At 39.4% G+C, this 19,248-nt stretch overlaps 1 protein-coding gene across 1 annotated transcript in view; it reads left to right on the top strand.

Moving 5' to 3' along the window:
- SMCO2 (single-pass membrane protein with coiled-coil domains 2) overlaps positions 1-19,248 on the top strand; it is an 87,167-nt gene that overhangs the window by 61,615 nt on the left and 6,304 nt on the right. Inside the window, exons 3-6 of the mRNA XM_052640610.1 lie at positions 2,098-2,228; positions 2,931-3,080; positions 12,061-12,155; positions 18,876-18,928. Of these exons, the coding sequence (XP_052496570.1) occupies positions 2,098-2,228; positions 2,931-3,080; positions 12,061-12,155; positions 18,876-18,928 (429 nt within the window). The remainder of the gene's footprint in view (positions 1-2,097; positions 2,229-2,930; positions 3,081-12,060; positions 12,156-18,875; positions 18,929-19,248) is intronic.

Raw genomic sequence — 19,248 nt, 5'->3', positions numbered from 1 at the left:
GACCCGGGTTTGATCCCTGGGTAGGGAAGATCACCTGGAGAAGGGAAAGGATACCCACTCCAGTATTCTGGCTTGGAGAATTCAATGGACTGTATAGTCCTCGGAATCACAAAGAGTTGAAAACGACTGAGCAACTTTCACTTTCACTTTCAATGCCGTTGGTTTAGTCGCTAAGTCATGTTCAACTCCTGTGACCCCCATGAACTGTAGCCTGCCAGGTTCCTCTCTCCATGGGATTTTCCAGGCAAGAATACTGGAGTGGATTGCCGTTTCCTGCTCCAGAGGATCTTCACAACCCAGGAATCAAACCTGGGTTTCCTGCATTGCAAGCAGATTCTTTACCAACTGAACTATGAGGGAAGCCCTTAGACTATGTATTTTATGCAACATTTAGTCTGTTATTTTAAAAACACACAGATTTCTTTATGTGTTTAGTCCTGTAGGTTTTATTTAGTCCTATAGATTTTATTTATTTTTAAAGTCCTTATTGAATTTGTTACAATATTGCCCCTGTTTTATGCTTTGGGTTTTTTTTTTTTGGCCATGAGGCCTGTGGGATCCTAACTCCTTGACCAGGCACTGAACTCATCCTCTCTGCATTAGAAGGGAAAGTCCTAACCACAGGACCATCAGGGAAGTCCTAGTCCTGTAGATTTTTTTTTTAAACTCTTTTTATTTCTATTTCTTGCCTTTTGACTTATTTGTGATATATTAACCACTACAGTAAAATGACTGATGAAGACATGAAATGTCTCAGAGATTATTGGACATAGAACTCTAGAGATGGTCTGGCCCAATTTTCTTACTAGGCTAGGAAGCTGAGCTTTATGGTGGTTAAGTGGCTTGTTCAACACTCACAGCAGTAGAACAAGACTTAGACCTCTGGTTCTCTGCTTCCCAATGTGGTTGTCTTTCTCTACATCAGTGTTTCTGCTGCTTTTGAATATTCTGGCCAAAGATTTATTGGAAAGAAATTGAAACTGTGGATGCCTTTTGTTTACAAAGAGGTAGCTAAGAGATAGTGGAGTCACATCATACTTGCAAAATCTAGCCTTGGTTTCTCCATCTGTAAATGTGGCAATAATCCTTCCTCTCTGGTGAGGCGCCACTGGGTTGTGAAAGCACCAGAGGTAGGAACTACGTATTCCTTAATCTGAACCCAAATCCTAGATACAGTGAAAAGAGCCATGGGTTGGGAAGCAGAAAACCTAGTTCAAGCTCTAGTCCATATACTTATCAGCCATATGAGTTGGTTTCTTGTGGTAGCTATAACAAATTAGACTTGGCGGTTTAAAGCCACACACACAAAAAAATGTATTCTGTCATAGTTTTGGAGGCCAACAATCCAAAATCAAGGGGTCAGCGAGACAACACTTCCTCTGAAGGCTTTTGGGGAGAATTTTTCCATTCCTCTTCCAGGTTTTGGTGACTCTAGGCATTTCTCAGTGTGTGGCTGCATAAACTACAATGTGCCTCTATCTCCACATGAGTTTCTCTGTCTATGTCTTCTCCTCCTCTGTTCCTCATTAGGACACTCATCATAGGATTTAGGATCCACCCCGGTAATCCAAGCTAATCTCATCTCAAGATCATTATTAACTTCATTACATCTGCAAAGACCCTTTTTTCCAAACAAGTTCACATTCTCAGGGGACCTAGTATTAGGACATGGACATATCTTTCGGGGTTCATCACTTAACTCACTGCATCATGTGACCTTGGCCAAATCACTAAATATGAATGAATGGCCTAGCTAATTTCAGTACCCACATTTATCCATGTCAGGGCTGTCATTTAAAGGATGATGTGCTGAAAAGCAATTTGTAGAGGTAGGTGAATGCTGTTCATACTGACTTGGGCAATGATCTGTACAGGTATATCAATAAGAGACTGATCTGTTCTCCCTACCCTCCATATTCCTGCCCCAGCCTTCCTCTGTCACAGAGCAGAGGGGATGTCAGCCTACCTTACAAATGCATCACAGGACTCCAGCCTCGGATAGGGTAATGAGGGCAGGGGTACCATAGCGGGGCCACCACCTCTTGTGATAACCCTTCTGGTCTGGTTTGCTCCCTTCATGATCTTTATCAGGATAAGTTGGAGCTGAAGGCTGGGCATGGCCAGGACCTGCAGAGTGAACAGGATGAGCAAGAAAGAGATCACATTCAACATGAAGATCCCCAAGCATCCACATCTTTGCAGTTTTCAGAGGAGAACATCCTTGAACAGTAAGCCTTGGCAAATGCAAGAGGGAACACTGAGTAGTGTTTTGTGGAGGGGAGAAAGAAACTTAGCAGAGAGATTATGGAAAGCTTAGAAGATTTTAAATCAGTACATGTCTTGAACCACAAAGCAATCACATGCACAAGTAACTACCTACCTATTCCAGCAAGAACGACGAAGAGGGACATAGGGAGACCATGGGGTTCTCTTTCCGTGCTTTTCTCTGGATCCTGGACTTATTACACATCTCATCACTCTTAGGTAATTTTCTAGAGATGAAAAATATTGTGACTATTATAGAAAATGTATGATTGAATCGTTATGGACCTTTTCCCTACGTATTAATATAACTTCTCCTTCACCCAGATGTAACCACCATCCTGAAATCAATACCTAACATAACTTCTCCTTCACCAAGATGCAACCACCTTCCTGAAATCAACACACAGGAAAATTAAAAATATATTTACATTGTTTACTTAATATAAAACACACTTTATTTTCTCCATCCTTAGAAAAGTCTGTTAAAATGGGTATTAAATAAATGTCCAAACTCCTTTCTTAAAGCCTAAGTGCCTACCTGGCCTATTTTGGTGACAGAAAATGAATAAGCAGACTTATTTGCCACCCATAGAAAGAGGGTTTCAGGCTTTGTGAGATGTTTCACACTGTCTACCTTAAAACTGATCATAATCATATCTCTGTAGGAGTCAGGAGAGCATGTTCTTTCAGCTTAACCACTGGAATACACGGATGGGCCTACAAGTGAAAGAACTTGGAGCTGATCACATAGGCTGGATGGAGAAAATTAAAAATATTTTACAAAAAATAAGCCTAACAGAAAACACAGTGAAGAGGTAATTGTAGGGTGTTGGGGTGGGTCAGAAAATAATGAAAAGTTTCATAGCTTCAGAAATGTATGAAACTACAGGTTTAAGGTGGGTAAAATCTTTAGGATATGAAGTATATGTGCTAAGTCACTTCAGTCGTGTCCAGCTCTTTGCGACCCTATGGACTGCAGCCCACCAGGCTCCTCTGTCCATGGGATTCTCCAGACAAGAATCCTGGAGTGGGTTGCCATTTCCTCCTCCAGGGGATCTTCCCAACCCAGGGACTGAACCTGCGTCTCTATGTCTCCTGCATTGACAGGTGCATTCTTTACCACTAGTGCCATCTGGGAAGACCCGGGAAGCATAAAGCCTTAGAATTAAAAGTCATGTCACAGAATCTTGAAGCCTACATCAAAGTTATCTGCATCTTTGCTCTCTCTTCTCTCAAGGAAAAGACTGCCCTCAGAGATTCTCTCCTTGAAGCCACATTAACAGTTATCAAAAGGACATACTGAGGTCTCCAGTGATCTTTGAGTTTTATCCAGTATTGTTCAAAGGAATCCAACCAGTATGACATGAAAAAACTGTTCAAGTGTACTTGAAAATGCATATCTGAATTCAGGTTAAAAGTTTCAAGATGAAACAGAAATGATAAAGTTGTTATTTATGCAGTCACTGGCATAGAGACTGGGCTTTGGAGTCAGAGGAACCCAGGTTTGAATCTTGATATTGACCTTTCTTGGACAGGTTAATAAACTGTTTTTTTTAAGCCTTGACTTTTCTCATCTATAAAGAAGTAATGATAGCCACCTCATTGGTTTATTGTGGGTATTAAACAAAATGCCATATGTAAAGCATTTAATACAGTGCCTGATATGTAATAGCAATTAATAAATGGAAGCTATTTAAAAAAGTAAATCCCTCTGTCCTTCTGAATCTTCCTACCACATTCCAAACTCTTTCCTACTGCAGGGCTACTCTTCTACACATTTCTTTGCCTTTCAGGTAAACATCTTCTTTATATTCAGTTAAACATCACCATTGTGAAGTTGCTCAGTCGTGTCCAACTCTTTGCGACCCCATGGACTGTAGCCTACCAGGCTCCTCCGTCCATGGAATTCTCCAGGCAAGAGTACTGGAGTGGGTTGCCATTTCCCTTTAGCTAAACATCTCTGTATCAGTTTTCTGACTATCCTATTCAAGGTATCCCCCTTTTTCTTCCAGAGCATGAATAATATTTGGATTTTAAAAGATTCTGTGTTTTATTAATTCAAACTTGGCACATTAAAGTTTCTTTCCATGGGAATTCCCTGCTGGTCCAGTGGTTAGGACCCCACGCTTTCACTGCAGAGGGCATGGGTTCAATCCCTAGTTGGAAAACGAAGATCTCACAAACTGTGTGGTATGGCCAAAAACTTTTTTCCCATTTTTAAAACTAAGTTATAATTTACATACTGTAAAATTATATCTTTTATTGTACAGGTCTGCAAGTTTTGAAAAATGCATACTATTGTTTAGCCACCACAGTGAAGATAAAGAACACTTTCATCACTCCCCACATCCCTCATACTCTTTCATAGTTAACACCTCTCCCCAGGCTGCTAGTGACCACTCATCTATTCTCTGTCTGTACAGTTCTGCCTATTCTAGAATGTCGCAGCAGTGGAATTACATAGCATGCACCCTTTTGAGTCAACCATCTTTCCTTAGTATAAAGAATGTAATTTGAGATTCATCCATGTTGTACACATCAATAATTTGTTCCTTTTTGTTGCTGAACAGTATTCCCTTATATATATAAATGTGCTACAATTTGTTCTTTCACTAACTGAGACATATTAAATTTTTTTAGCAATCATTAATAAAGACACTTCAAACATTCACTTGGGTCTACCCTGGTGGCTCAGTAGTGAAGAATCTGCCTGCCAGTGCCGGGGATGCGGCTTCAATCTCCGGGTAGGGAGATCCCCTTTAGATGGACCTGGCAACCCACTCCAGAAGCTGGCCTGGATAATCCCAGGGACAGAGGAGCCTGTCCTTTAGTGGGCTACAGTTTATATGATCTCAAAAGAGTTGGACATGACTTAGCAACTAAAACAGCAACAACAATACCATACTACCATGGTTACGGTAGCTTTATATTAAGTCTCTAAATTAGGTAGTGAGTGTTATTCAGTTTTGTTCTAATTTTTTTCTAAGTCAAATACTAATTTTTATTATCTGATTTTATTCTTTTTCTTCTTTGAATTAAAATTTTATTTTATGTTGGAGTAGAGTTGATTAACAACATTGTGTTAGTTTCAGTTCAATTCAGTTCAGTCACTCAGTCATGTCCGACTCTTTATGACCACAGGGACTGCAGCATGCCAGGCTTCCCTGTCCATCACCAACTCCCACAGCTTGCTCAAACTCATGTCCATTGAGTCACTGATGCCATCCAACAATCTTATCCTCTGTCTTCCCCTTCTCCTCCTGCCTTCAATCTTTCCCAGCATCAGGGTCTTTACCAGGAGTCAGTTCTTTGCATCAGGTGGCCAAAGTATTGGACATTCAGCTTCAGCATCAGTCCTACCAATGACTATTTAGGACTGATTTCCTTTAGGACTGAGTGGTTGGATCTCCTTGCAGTCCAAGGGACTCTCAAGAGTCTTTTCCGACACCACAGTTCAAAAGCATCAAATCTTCAGGGCTCATCTTTCTTTAGAGTCCAAGTCTCAATAGCTTTACCAGATAGACCTTTGTCAGCAAAGCAATGTCTCTGCTTTTTAATATGTTGTCTAGGTTGGTCATTCATTTTCTTCCAAGGAGCAAGCATCTTTTAATGTCATGCCTACAGTCACCACCTGCAGTGATTTTGAGCCCCCCAAAATAAAGTTTGACACTGTTTCCATTGTTTCCTCATGTGTTTGCCAGGAAATGATGGGACCAGATGCCATGATCTTCGTTTTCTGAATGTTGACTTTAAGCCAGTTTTTTCACCCTCCTCTTTCACTTTCATCAAGAAGCTCTTTAGTTCCTCTTCACTTTCTGCCTTAAGGGTGGTATCAACTGCATATCTGAGGTTATTGATATTTCTCCTGGCAATCTTCATTCTGGTTTGTGTTTCATCCAGCCTGGCATTTTGCATGATGTACTCTGCATTTAAGTTAAATAAGCAAGGTGGCAATATACAGCCTTGACGTACTCCTTTTCAGATTTGGAACCAGTTCATTGCTCTGGGTCTTGTTCTAACTGTTGCTTCTTGACGTGTATACAGATTTCTCAAGAGGCAGCTAAGGTGGTCTGGTATTCCCATCTCTTGAAGAATTTTCCACAGTTTATTGTGATCCACACAGTCAAAGGCTTTGGCGTAGTCAATAAAGCAGAAATAGATGTTTTTCTGGAACTCTCTTGCTTTTTTGATGATCCAACAGATGTTGGCAATTTGATCTCTGGTTCCTCTGCCTTTTCTAAAACCAGCTTGAACATCTGGAAGGTTACAGTTCACATACTGTTGAAGCCTGGCTTGGCAACTTTTGAGTACAACTTTGCTAGTGTCTGAGATGAGTGCAATTGTGCGGTAGTTTGAACATTCTTTGACATTGCCTTTCTTTGCGATTGGAATGAAAACTGACCTTTTCCAGTCCTGTGGCCACTGCTGAGTTTTCCAAATCTGCTGGCATATTGAGTGCAGCATGTTCATAGCATCATCTTTTAGGATTTGAACTAGCTCAACTGGAATTCTATCACCTCCACTAGATTTGTTCGTAGTGATGCTTCCTAAGGCCCGCTTGACTTCACATTTCAGGATGTCTGGCTCTAGGTGAGTGATCACACCATTGTGGTTATCTGGGTAATGAAGATCTTTTTTGTATTGTTCTGTGTATTCTTGCCACTTCTTAATATCTTCTGTTTCTGTTAGTTCTATACCATTTATTGTACCCATCTTTGCATGAAATGTTCCCTTGGTATCTCTAGTTTTCTTGAAGAGATCCCTAGTCTTTCCCATTCTATTGTTTTCCTCTATCTTTTGCCTTGAACACTAAGGAAGGCTTTCTTATCTCTCTTTGCCTTTATTTGGAACTATGCATTCAGATGAGCATTATCTTTCCTTTTCTCCTTTGCCTTTTGTATCTCTTCTTTTCTCTGCTATTTGGAAGGCCTCATCAGACAACCATTTTTCCTTTTTGCATTTCCTTTTCTTGGGTATGGTCTTGATCACTGCCTCCTGTACAATGTCACAAACCTGTATCCATAGTTCTTCAGGCATTCTATCAGATCTAATCCCTTGAATCTATTTGTCATTTCCACTGTATAATCATCAAGAATTTGATTTAGGTCATGCCTGAATGGGGAAACAGAGGAAACAGTGTCAGACTTTATTTTGGGGGGCTCCAAAATCACTGCAGATGGTGATTGCAGCCATGAAATTAAATGGTGCTTACTCCTTGGAAGGAAAGTTATGACCAATCTAGATAGCATATTGAAAAGCAGAGACATTACTTTGCCAACAAAGGTCCATCTAGTCAAGGTTATGGTTTTTCCAGTGGTCATGTATGGATGTGAAAGTTGGAGTGTAAAGAAAGCTGAGTGCTGAAGAATTGATGCTTTTGAATTGTGGTGTTGTAGAAGACTCTTGAGAGTCCCTCGGACTGCAAGGAGATCCAACAATCCATTCTAAAGGAGATCAGTCAATGGGTGTTCTTTGGAAGGACTAGTGCTAAAGCTGAAACTCCAATACTTTGGCCAGCACATGCAAAGAGCTGACTCATTGGAAAAGACCCTGATGCTGGGAGGGATTGGGGGCAGGAGGAGAAGGGGACAACAGAGGGTGAGATGGCTGGATGGCATCACCAACTGGATGGATATGAGTTTGGGTGAGCTCTGGGAGTTGGTAATGGAAAGGGAGGCCTGGCGTTCTGCAATTCATGGGGTCGCAAAGAGTCAGACACGACTGAGCGACTGAACTGAACTGAACTGAATGGTCTAGTGGTTTTCCTTACTTTCTTTAATTTAAGTCTAAATTTGGCAATAAGGAGTTCAAGATCTGATCCACAGATTTTGTTTGCTGACTGTATAGAGCTTCTCCATCTTTGGCTGCAAAGAATATAATCAATCTGATTTTGATATTGACCATCTGGTGATGTCCGTGTGTAGAGTCTTCTCTTGTGTTGTTGCTATGACCAGTGCATTTTCTTGGCAAAACTCTGTTAGCCTCCCTGCTTCATTTTGGACTCCAAGACCAAACTTGCCTGTTACTCCAAATATTTCTTGACTTCCTAGATCTGCATTCCAGTTCCCTATGATGAACAGGACATCTTTTCTGAGTGTTAGTTGTAGGTCTTGTAGGTCTTCATAGAACTGTTCAACTTCAACTTCTTCGGCATTATTGGTTGGGGCATAGGCTTGGATTATTGTGATATTGAATGGTTTGCCTTGGAAACAAACAGAGATCATTCTGTCGTTTTTGAGATTGCACCCAAGTACTGCATTTTGGTGGAGAAGGAAATGGCAACCCACTCCAGTGTTCTTGCCTGGAGAATCCCAGGGACGGGGGAGCCTGGTGGGCTGCCATCTATGGGGTCGCACAGAGTCGGACATGACTGAAGCGACTTAGCAGCAGCAGCAACTGCATTTTGGACTCTTTTGTTGACTATGAGGGCTATTCCATTTCTTCTACGGAAATGGAGTAATGAGAAGAGTTGACTCATTGGAAAAGACTCTGATGCTGGGAGGGGTTGGCGGCAGGAGGAGAAGGGGACGACAGAGGATGAGATGGCTGGATGGCATCACTGACTCGATGGACGTGAGTCTGAGTGACCTCCGGGAGTTGGTGATGGACAGGAAGGCCTGGCGTGCTGCGATTCATGGGGTCACAAAGAGTCAGACACGACTGAGCGACTGAACTGAACTGAACTGAACTATTTGTTATTAGTTAATAACTATTATTAGTTAAGAGTATTAATGTGTGTCAGTTTCAGGTGTGTAGCAAAGTGATTTAGTTATACATATACACCCCACTCCAGTACTCTTGCCTGGAAAATCCCATGGACAGAGGAGCCTGGTAGGCTGCAGTCTGTGGGATCGCTAAGAGTCGGACAGGACTGAGCGACTTCACTTTTGCTTTTCACTTTCATGCATTGGAGAAGGAAATGGTAACCCACTCCAGCGTTCTTGCCTGGAGAATCCCAGGGATGCAGAAGCCTGGTGGGCTGCCATCTATGGGGTCACACAGAGTCAGACACGACTGAAACGACTTGGCGGCAGCAGCATACATGTATCTAGGGGGCTACCTCAGTGGCTCAGTGGTAAAGAATCCATCTGCAATGCAGGAGGTGTGGATTCGATCCCTGGGTCGGGAGGATCCCCTGGAGGAGGAAATGGCAACCCACTCCTTTACTCTTGCCTGGAGAATCCCATGGACAGAGGAACCTGGCCAGCTACAGCCAATAGGGTCGCAAAAAGTCAGACAGGACTGAAACGACTTGGCATACAGGCACACATACATGTATCTATTCTTTTTCAAATTCTTTCCCCATTTAGGTTATTACAGAATATTGAGCAGAGTTCCCTGTTATAGTAGGTCATTAATTTTTGTTTTAATTTTTCAAAATTGTTTTAGCTATTCTACTTTTTCTTGTCTGCTTTTCCATGTAGATTTTACAATCAACCTGTCAATCTTGCTGTGATTTTGATTGAAACTACCATTAATTCATAGATATATTTGGGAATAATTAATATTTTAGCAATATCAACTCTTCTGATTCATGAATAGAGTATTTCTCTCTATTTAGGTCTTTGATTTCTTTCGTCAGTGTTGTGGAGTGTTCAGTGTACAGATATTTCACATTTTTTTAGATTTATATCTATTTCATGTTTTTGGTTCTGTTATAAATGGTACTTTAAATTTTTCAGTTTCTTATTGTTCAGTTTAGTTCAGTTCAATTCAGTCGCTCAGTTGTGTCTGACTCTTTGTGACCATGAATCGCAGCATGCCAGGCCTCTCTGTCCATCACCAACTCCCGGAGGTTACCCAAACTCATGTCCATCAAGTCGGTGATGACACCAGCCATCTCATCCTCTGTTATCCCCTTCTCCTCCTGCCCCCAATCCCTCCCAGCATCAGGGTCTTTTCCAATGAGTCAACACTTCACATGAGGTGGCCAAAGTACTGGAGTATCAGCTTCAGCATAAGTCCTTTCAATGAATACCCAGGACTGATCTCCTTTAGGATGGACTGATTGGATCTCCTTGCAGTCCAAGGGACTCTCAAGAGTCTTCTCCAACACTACAGTTCAAAGAATCAATTCTTCGGTGCTCAGCCTTCTTCACAGTCCAACTCTCACATCCATACATGACCACTGGAGAAACCATCGCCTTGACTAGATGGACCTTTCTTGGCAAAGTAATGTCTCTGGTTTTTATATGCTATCTAGGTTGGTCATAACTTTCTTTCCAAGGAGTAAGCGCCTTTTAATTTCATGGCTGTGATCACCATCTGCAGTGATTTTGGAGCCCCCCAAAATTATTGTTAATAGCTAGTACATAGAAATACAGCTAATATTTTGTATTTGACTTTCCATTGTGACCTTGCTAAGCTCATTTATTATTTTTAATAGTCTTTACAGATTATTTGAAATTTTTCACATAGATAATTATGTCATCAGCAAATAGAGACAGCTTTCTATCTTCCTTTCCAATCTGTATTCCTTTCACTTTCTTTTGTTGCCTTATTATATTGGCTAGAACTTCTAGTGTGATGTTGAATAGGAGTGACAGCAGATAGCAGATGTACTTACTTAGTTCTCAGTCTTACAGGAAGAGCAAGAGCATTAAGTGTGATAATATCTGGGCTTTTGTTTGTTTTTAAATTTCTCTTTCTTTCTTCTATTTATAGTTTACTGAGTTTTTTTAAAATCAGGAATGATACTGAATTTTTTCAATAGCTTTTGCTGCAGCTGGGATTAATCATGTTTTTTGTTCGTTTATAAATCTCTTGATATGGTGAATTATAATGACTGATTTTTGAATGCTGAACCAGCCTTAAATTCCCAGAATAAATACCACCTGGTCATATTATCCTTTTTATTTGTTGTTGAATTCAGCTTACTAAAATAGATCTTTAATATGTATGTTAATGAGAGATATTGACCTGTGTTTTGCTTTTTTGTAATGTCTAGTGTTAGTATCAGAATTATGTTTGGTATCAAAAAAACCTTATATTTAGTATCATAGAAAAAATTGGGATGCTTTTGTACAGTGATCTATTTTCTGGATGAGTTTGTGTAAAACTGGCATAATTTCTTTCTTAACTGTTTAGTTGAATTCACCAGTGAAGCCATATTGCCTGGAGATTTCACCATGGCAAGATTTTAACTACAAATTTAATTTTTTTTAATGATATAGTATAGGATCAAAGGGCTGCACAGGCTACCTAGCTCTTGAGTATATTTCAGTAGTAGAATGTATCTTTTAAGCAGCTTGCCCTTTTCCTCTAAATTATCTAATTTATTGGCATAAAATTATTAATAATATTTTCTTATATATTTTTTGAAATAATTGCAAATTCACAGGAATTTTCAAAGAAATACATAGCATAACCCCATACACCCTTCCTTCAACCTTCAGAATCGTAGCATCTTGTCCAACTCAAAACCAATGAGTTGGTACTTTACCAATGATACCAATGGTATCATTAAAACCAAGAAATGGATATTGGTATTAATACTAATGACAGAGCTCATTCAGACCTTACCAGTTATAAGTGCACTTTACATTTCTGCTTTTATATCCAGTTAGGACTACACTTCTTTACAATTATCTAGATAACTTAGTATGTTTTTTACTTTCTTGAACTGCATTTATGACTTCCCATTCCAACACAATTACCACCCAAGAGTCCCCCTTATATAGAAATAGGATTTCATTTTTGAATGGTCAGAAACGATCTTTCAAGATCAAAAAAGATTATCCATTGGGGATTTTTCTTAAGCCACAGAACTAAGTCCCTCTGTTGGTCTGTTTGCAGCTTATTAAGTGAGGTTATATCCCTGGAGGGCCAAATTGAAAAGCTGGAATCACACCAGGACCTTGACTCTGATCAGGGGGTAAACATGGAGGTAAGCTGAAGGCTTGGGAAAAAAATGGGGAGGCTGTGGGGACTCTGTAACCTCTTCCCACACCATCTGTTGTTTAACATGTCATAACAAGAATTATTTCACATCCTGAAAGATGATGCTGTGAAAGTGCTGCACTCAATATGCCAACAAATTTGGAAAACTCAGCAGTGGCCACAGGACTGGAAAAGGTCAGTTTTCATTCCAATCCCAAAGAAAGGCAATGCCAAAGAATGCTCAAACTACCGCACAATTGCACTCATCTCACACGCTAGTAAAGTAATGCTCAAAATTCTCCAAGCCAGGCTTCAGCAATACATGAACTGTGAACTTCCAGATGTTCAAGCTGGTTTTAGAAAAGGCAGAGGAACCAGAGATCAAATTGCCAACATCTGCTGGATCATGGAAAAAGCAAGAGAGTTCCAGAAAAACATCTATTTCTGCTTTATTGACTATGCCAAAGCCTTTGACTGTGTGGATCACAATAAACTGTGGAAAATTCTTCAAGAGATGGGAATACCAGACCACCTGACCTGCCTCTTGAGAAACCTATATGCAGGCCAGGAAGCAACAGTTAGAACTGGACATGAAAAAACAGACTGGTTTCAAATAGGAAAAGGAATATGTCAAGGCTGTATATGGTCACCCTGCTTATTTAACTAATATGCAGAGTACATCATGAGAAACACAGGGCTGGAAAAAGCACAAGCTGGAATCACGATTGCTGAGAGAAGTGTCAATAACCTCAGATATGCAGATGACACCACCCTTATGGCAGAAAGTGAAGAGGAACTAAAAAGCCTCTTGATGAAAGTGAAAGAGGAGAGTGAAAAAATGGCTTAAAGCTCAACATTCAAAAAATGAAGATCATGGCATCTGGTTCCATCACTTCATGGGCCATAGATGGGGAAACACTGGAAACAGTGTCAGCCTTTATTTTTTTAGGCTCCAAAATCACTGTAGATGGTGATTGCAGCCATGAAATTAAAAGATGCTTACTCCTTGAAAGGAAAGTCATGGCCAACCTAGATAGCATATTGAAAAGCAGAGACATTACTTTGCCAACAAAGGTCCATCTAGTCAAGGCTATGGTTTTTCCAGTGGTCATGTATGGATGTGAGAGTTGGACTGTGAAGAAAGCTGAGCACTGAAGAACTGATGCTTTTGAACTGTGGTGTTGGAGAAGACTCTTGAGAGTCCCTTGGACTGCAAGAAGATCCAATCAGTCCATCCTAAAGGAGATCAGTCCTGGGTGTTCATTGGCAGCACTGATGTTGAACCTGAAACTAAAATGCTTTGCCCACCTCAGGCGAAGAGTTGACTCATTGGAAAAGACCCTGATGCTGGGAGGGATTGGAGGCAGGAGGAGAAGGGGACGACAGAGGATGAGATGGCTGATGTCATCACTGACTCGATGTACATGAGTTTGAGTAAACTCCGGGAGTTGGTGATGGACAGGGAGGCCTGGCGTGCTGCAGTTCATAGGGTCGCAAAGAGTCAGACATGAATGAGCGAGTGAACTGAACTGAACTGAACGAGAATTAAAAGGATTTCCCTGTCAGTCTGGTGATTAAGACCCTAAGCCTCTACTGTAGAGGACACAGGTTTGATCCCTGGTATGCTGGATCTGGTGGTCAGTTATGAGCACATTTTGCCTGGGTACCACCATTTCTATTCTCTAACAACACACAAAAAAGCTAGACTTTTCTGTTCTACCTAGAAACTCAGTCAAATTTGGCAGGTTTTCATCTTGATGCCACTTAAAATAATGAAGAGTCCCTTGAAAGAAAAGTTCTCATCTTAATATCTGTATCCCAACACCTACCAGTACAGAGAAAAACATGAAATATATATTTGTGAAGAACTGCATCCCTAGAACACAAGAGACAGATTTGTGTTTGTCTTTCACGCCTTCATGAAGAATTCTTATGTTGGTTTTCAAAATATCTAAAGCTTTCTTATTGCTTTTGTCTCCTTGCATTTCTTAGAGATTCTTTTCTGAGAAAGGTTTACTTTTCCCTTCTTAAGAGTCATAAAATATTAGAAAAGTAGTGACCAACTTTGGATAATAAATAACTTTCAGAGCCCTGGCTGGTAGTTTTTCTTCTCTAATAAACTTCAGGCATTTGAAGAACAGTCTCTAAAAATGGAGAAAATCTGTGTCTAACTACATTTTTTTTTTTACTGAAATTGCCAGCTTCTGCTTTAGTTCAAGCCAAATTTAAATTAAGTAGGATTTCGAAAGAAAGAGAAAAATGCCTCTTTTATAGTAGGAAGTAATATTTGTTTAGACCTCTCACATATTAAAAGCCATGTACAGATTTTTCAACAAGGGAAAAAACGGCTTTAACTGTGGCTTAGTGCAAAATTTTGACGTAGCAACTTCATTTTGTGCTGGTTGGAAAGTCAGCTTTTTTTTTTTTTTTTTTTTCAGTATCTAGGGCTTTGGAAATTGAAAACTATGAAGAAAGGGAAGAGGACAAAGGCCAAGAAACATTTTTCCCCTTAAAAAATTTCCTCCAAAAGTCAGAAAATACAGAAATGTGGGTTCACCCGAGGAAAGGACAGGGAGGGATGGATATCAAAAGAATGAAGAGAGAAAAAAAGCACAGAGACAAATGACAGTGAGATTAAAAAGACAAATCAACGTGGGCTTGGGATAATATGAAGAGGGAAAAGAATCCAAAAAGGAATGGATATGTGTATAACTGAATCATTTTGCTGTACACCTGAAACTAACACAACATTGTAAATCAACTATACTCTAGTATAAGATATTTAAAAATAACCTAGAAACATAAATAAATAAATAAAATTAAACAGACATATTTTGCAAATGTAAAAAAAATATGAAAAAGGAAGGCATCATGAATATGTTAAGTGAAAGTGAAGTCGCACAATCATGTGCGACTCTTTGTGACCCCATAGACTGTAGCCTACCAGGCTCCTCCGTCCATGGGATTTTCCAGGCAAGAGTACTGGAGTGTGTTGCCATTTCCTTCTTCAGAGTATCTTCCCGACCCAGGGATCGAACCATGATCTCCTGCATTGTAGGCAGACGCTTTACTTTCTGAGCCACCAGGGAAGGCCTGTATATGTTAAAGGGAAACATTATATATCCTGGAAATATACAGCTTTGTATACACTCTAAAAATATGGGCACAGACTTGAAAACTAGAAATAGCCCAAATATGCGCCAACTGGTGAGTGGATAAACTGTGGTATGTACTAAATAATGGAATGTTATTCAGAGATTAAAAAGATTTCTTAATCACCTAACAACATATCTAAATCTCCAGTGTGTGATGCTAAGTGAAAGAAGCCAGACTTGGAAGATTACATACTTCATGATCCCATTTCTGAAAAAGGCAAAACCATAGTAATGAAAAATAGACTAGTGGTCACTGGCTACAGTGGGGAAAGGCTGGATAAAGGAACTCAAAGCAGTTTGGGGTGTGATGGAAATATTCCATATCTTGCTGTAGGGCTGCAGTGGCGATTGCATACCAGTGACATACAGTGCATACAGTGACGCTTTTAAAAGATAAGTTTCGCGCTATGTGAATTATACCTCAGTAAATGTGACTTTAAAAATTGACACAACTCTGTCCTAAGACTAAAGACTGATGGAAAAGGCTGTGTAAAAACAAATGCAGTAATATAATAAGTAAGGGGCTTTAAATACAGTTGTTACAGAAGCAAAGTCCTAAGAACAGCTTTAGGTTTACTCTGGTGGAAGAAAAAGTGAAAGTGAAGTGCAAGTTGCTCAGTTGTGTCCAACTCTTTGGGACCCACGGGATTCTCCAGGCCAGAATACTGGAATGGGTACCCTTTCCATTCTCCACGGGATACGCCCAACCCAGGGATCAAACCCAGGTCTCCCACATTGAAGGCAGATTCTTTACCAGCTAAGCCACAAGGGAAGCCCAAGCATACTGGAGTGGGTAGCCTATCCCTTCTCCAGGGGATCTTCCCGACCCAGGAATTGGACTGGGGTCTCCTGCATCACAGGAAGATTCTTTACCAAGTGAGCTATTGTTAGAAAAAACTATAGGAAAAGCAACGTGTGGGAAAGTTCAAGGAGAAGTAAATTAATAAGTAATATCACATGTATTGAACTTGCCTGTTGCTCAAGTGGTAAAGAACCTGCCTGTGATGCAGGGACCAAGGTTCAGTCCCTGGGTTGGGAAGATCCTCTGGAGAAGGGAATGGCAATCTACTCCAGTATTCTTGCCTGGAGAACTCAACGGACAGAGAACCCTGGAGGGCTACAGTTCACAGGATCGCAAGGAGTCGGACACGATTGAATGACTAACACACACACATCACACGTATTGGCTCATTTATTTCTCATGAATAAATGGAATGACTCAAAGCATGAAAGGGGGAGGAGGGGGAAATTGGTGAAAGTATTTAAACACACACAACATCAGAAACAAATTTATGAGAACTTGAAGCTGAAGAAAAGATTTTGAAGTAGCCTGATGTTGAGTCCACAAAGCTTTCTGAAATATCTGTATGAAAATAACTTTCATCCTGAGACTGACTCCTATCTCAGTTACCTTTGGTACAATTATCTTTGATAATTACCGTGTAAAGATATTTACTAGGGCGCTGCGTAAAATGTGATTATTATCTCACGGCTCCTTTTTAAATAATTAAATCACACAACTCAAGGGTTGGTGATGAATGAACTTGGAAAAAAAAAGAAGGTGTAGATTATCCATTTTCTATAGGCAGTTTGAGGGTAAACACTCTTATTGCTTGTATCCAACAAGCATAATGCCTAACTCCATGGCCACTTACATAGGAAGTGGCTAATGACATATTTTTGATTTGATTTAATGTTGATTTTGCAGATCAGCATCCAGAACTGGATGCAAGAAAACCCAGCTTCTATTAAATTTCAGACTATTTGATCATGAATGAGCATTCTTCTAAAAAATTGCCATTTGTTCTTTTTCAGTTTCACACATCATTCATTACAACTTTTGTTCTATACTCTTTTGTTTTAAAGGAGAAGATCATGGAAATTAAAAAGCAAATAGGAGAAATGGATAACAATTTTGTCAAGGTAATGATAAAATGTCTTTAAGGAAGAGAAATAGTTCTGCAAAGAAATCTCAGATTTTAGTGAATGGAATCCAAAATTCAACGAAAGAGACTCAGAATTTTAGACCTAGAAGGGAACTTACTATTATTTATACCCATATTTCCACATGAAAAGAGTCTTGTGCTTGCTGTCTAATTAAAAAATATTACAGTACTGATGAACTTATTTTCAGGGCAGGAATAGAGACACAGCCATACAGAACAGCAGACTTTTGGACACAGCAGGGGAAGAAGGAGCGAAGAATTGAGAGAGGAACGCTGAAACATACACATTACCATATGTATAACAGATGCTAGTGGGAAGTTGCTGTGTAATAAGGGAGCTCAACTCCTCGGTGCTCTGTGACAGCCTAGGGGGTGGGATGATGGGGTGGGAGGGAAGTTCAGAGGGAGGGGATGTATGTATACTTATGTCTGATTCATATTGTTGTACTACAGAAACCAATACAACATTGTAAAGTAATTATCCTCTAATTAAATGTAAATCTAAAAGAGAATATAAAAAATATTTTTTCTTCTAACAAAAGTAATGCATGCTTATTTTAATAATTTAAAAATTATAAAAATATTGCATATAAAAAGAAAAATAAAACCACTCTCAAAAATAAACACAGCAAACATTTTAGTATATTTATATTCTTCTAAATGTTTTAATACATATATGATAATATTATTATTTTAATAAGTTAATATTATATATATTAGTTTCAAACTTGCTTTTTCATTTAGCATTTTCTTCAACAACTTTCTATGCCACTAGATGTCCTTTTACTTTTTCACTGTTTATATGAGGCAGGATTTGATTTTTGGATTTAATAAACTTATTTTGTTAGATATTTGTGGTTTTATAATCAATTATAAACTATACCTCAAAAATCTATATCTTTTCTTCCTTTTGCAAGTAATTTTTAAGGAGTAGTTTCCAGAAATGACACCTCCTTGAATCACAGGACACTCTTTTTTCAGTTAAGGCTCTGCTTTTCAACATATCCTGCAAGTCTATTATGGGATGATTAATTAAAAATCTTTCTAAGCATTATTTACTCAGGACATATGTGCAATTGGCATTTGCATCTTAGAAGAGGCTGATTTGCTTTCAGCCCATGTCTTGATCTTACTGAGATACATGGGAAGAAAAGAGAAACAAGACACTTTTTGTGGACAGCACTTTCACTAAATTCTAAGGCCCAAGTATTCAAACTTAATGAAGACTTAGATTTATATATTGTAAATTTTAAAATATTTAGGAAGAATATAGTTTTATTATTTTCTCAGAAACATACTATGCTTCTTCAACTAGTGTCCTGGTAAAAGTTTAAGAAGCAAGGAGAGAGTAGTGGATAGAGAAAAAAATTATTTGTAATATGCTGCTATTGTGAAAATTTATATCTTTGAAGTATTGAAAACAATTTATTGACCTTGTGGTGATACCTCCTGCAATTTATTGTGATTGCATGATGAATTTTTTCTAAGAGGAAGGGTTTAACTGAATAAAAGTAAGTTTCAGTGAAGCCTCCCTACAACTTAGTGGTATCAGAATGAGTATGGTTTTATTGTATAAACCAGAAAATGTAACTTCTATTTTACCCAAAATTGTGGGTGTCTTTTCAGGAAGATGCTTGTGATGAAGCTCATAAATTAAAGGAAAAACTCATTGCAAGAATAGAGGTAAGATTTCGCAATTACACGAGTTCAAGTAATGATCAAATGAAATTATTTAAATCTACACACAGAGGTCATTTTTTTCCCTGGAAGTTGAGTGTATCCCACACACTGGTCTCCTTCTACCCTTCTCTCCCCTCCTGAACTTCTGCTTTGGGCTGACAGAATGTCTCACAGGTGTGGTGTACTTCCAAGCCCTCATATCCTGGGGCTGCTCCTACAGCTCCTCCATCTGCAGCTTATCCTCCATGTCTACATATTATCCACTCTTCAAAGCTCAACTCAAATGTCCTTTCATCTCCCAGACCTCCCCTAATCTCCCCTAG

Source organism: Budorcas taxicolor, chromosome 5 (genome assembly GCF_023091745.1).
Source record: "Budorcas taxicolor isolate Tak-1 chromosome 5, Takin1.1, whole genome shotgun sequence".
Taxonomy (NCBI): domain Eukaryota; kingdom Metazoa; phylum Chordata; class Mammalia; order Artiodactyla; family Bovidae; genus Budorcas; species Budorcas taxicolor.
This window is presented reverse-complemented; position numbering and strand designations above follow the sequence as displayed.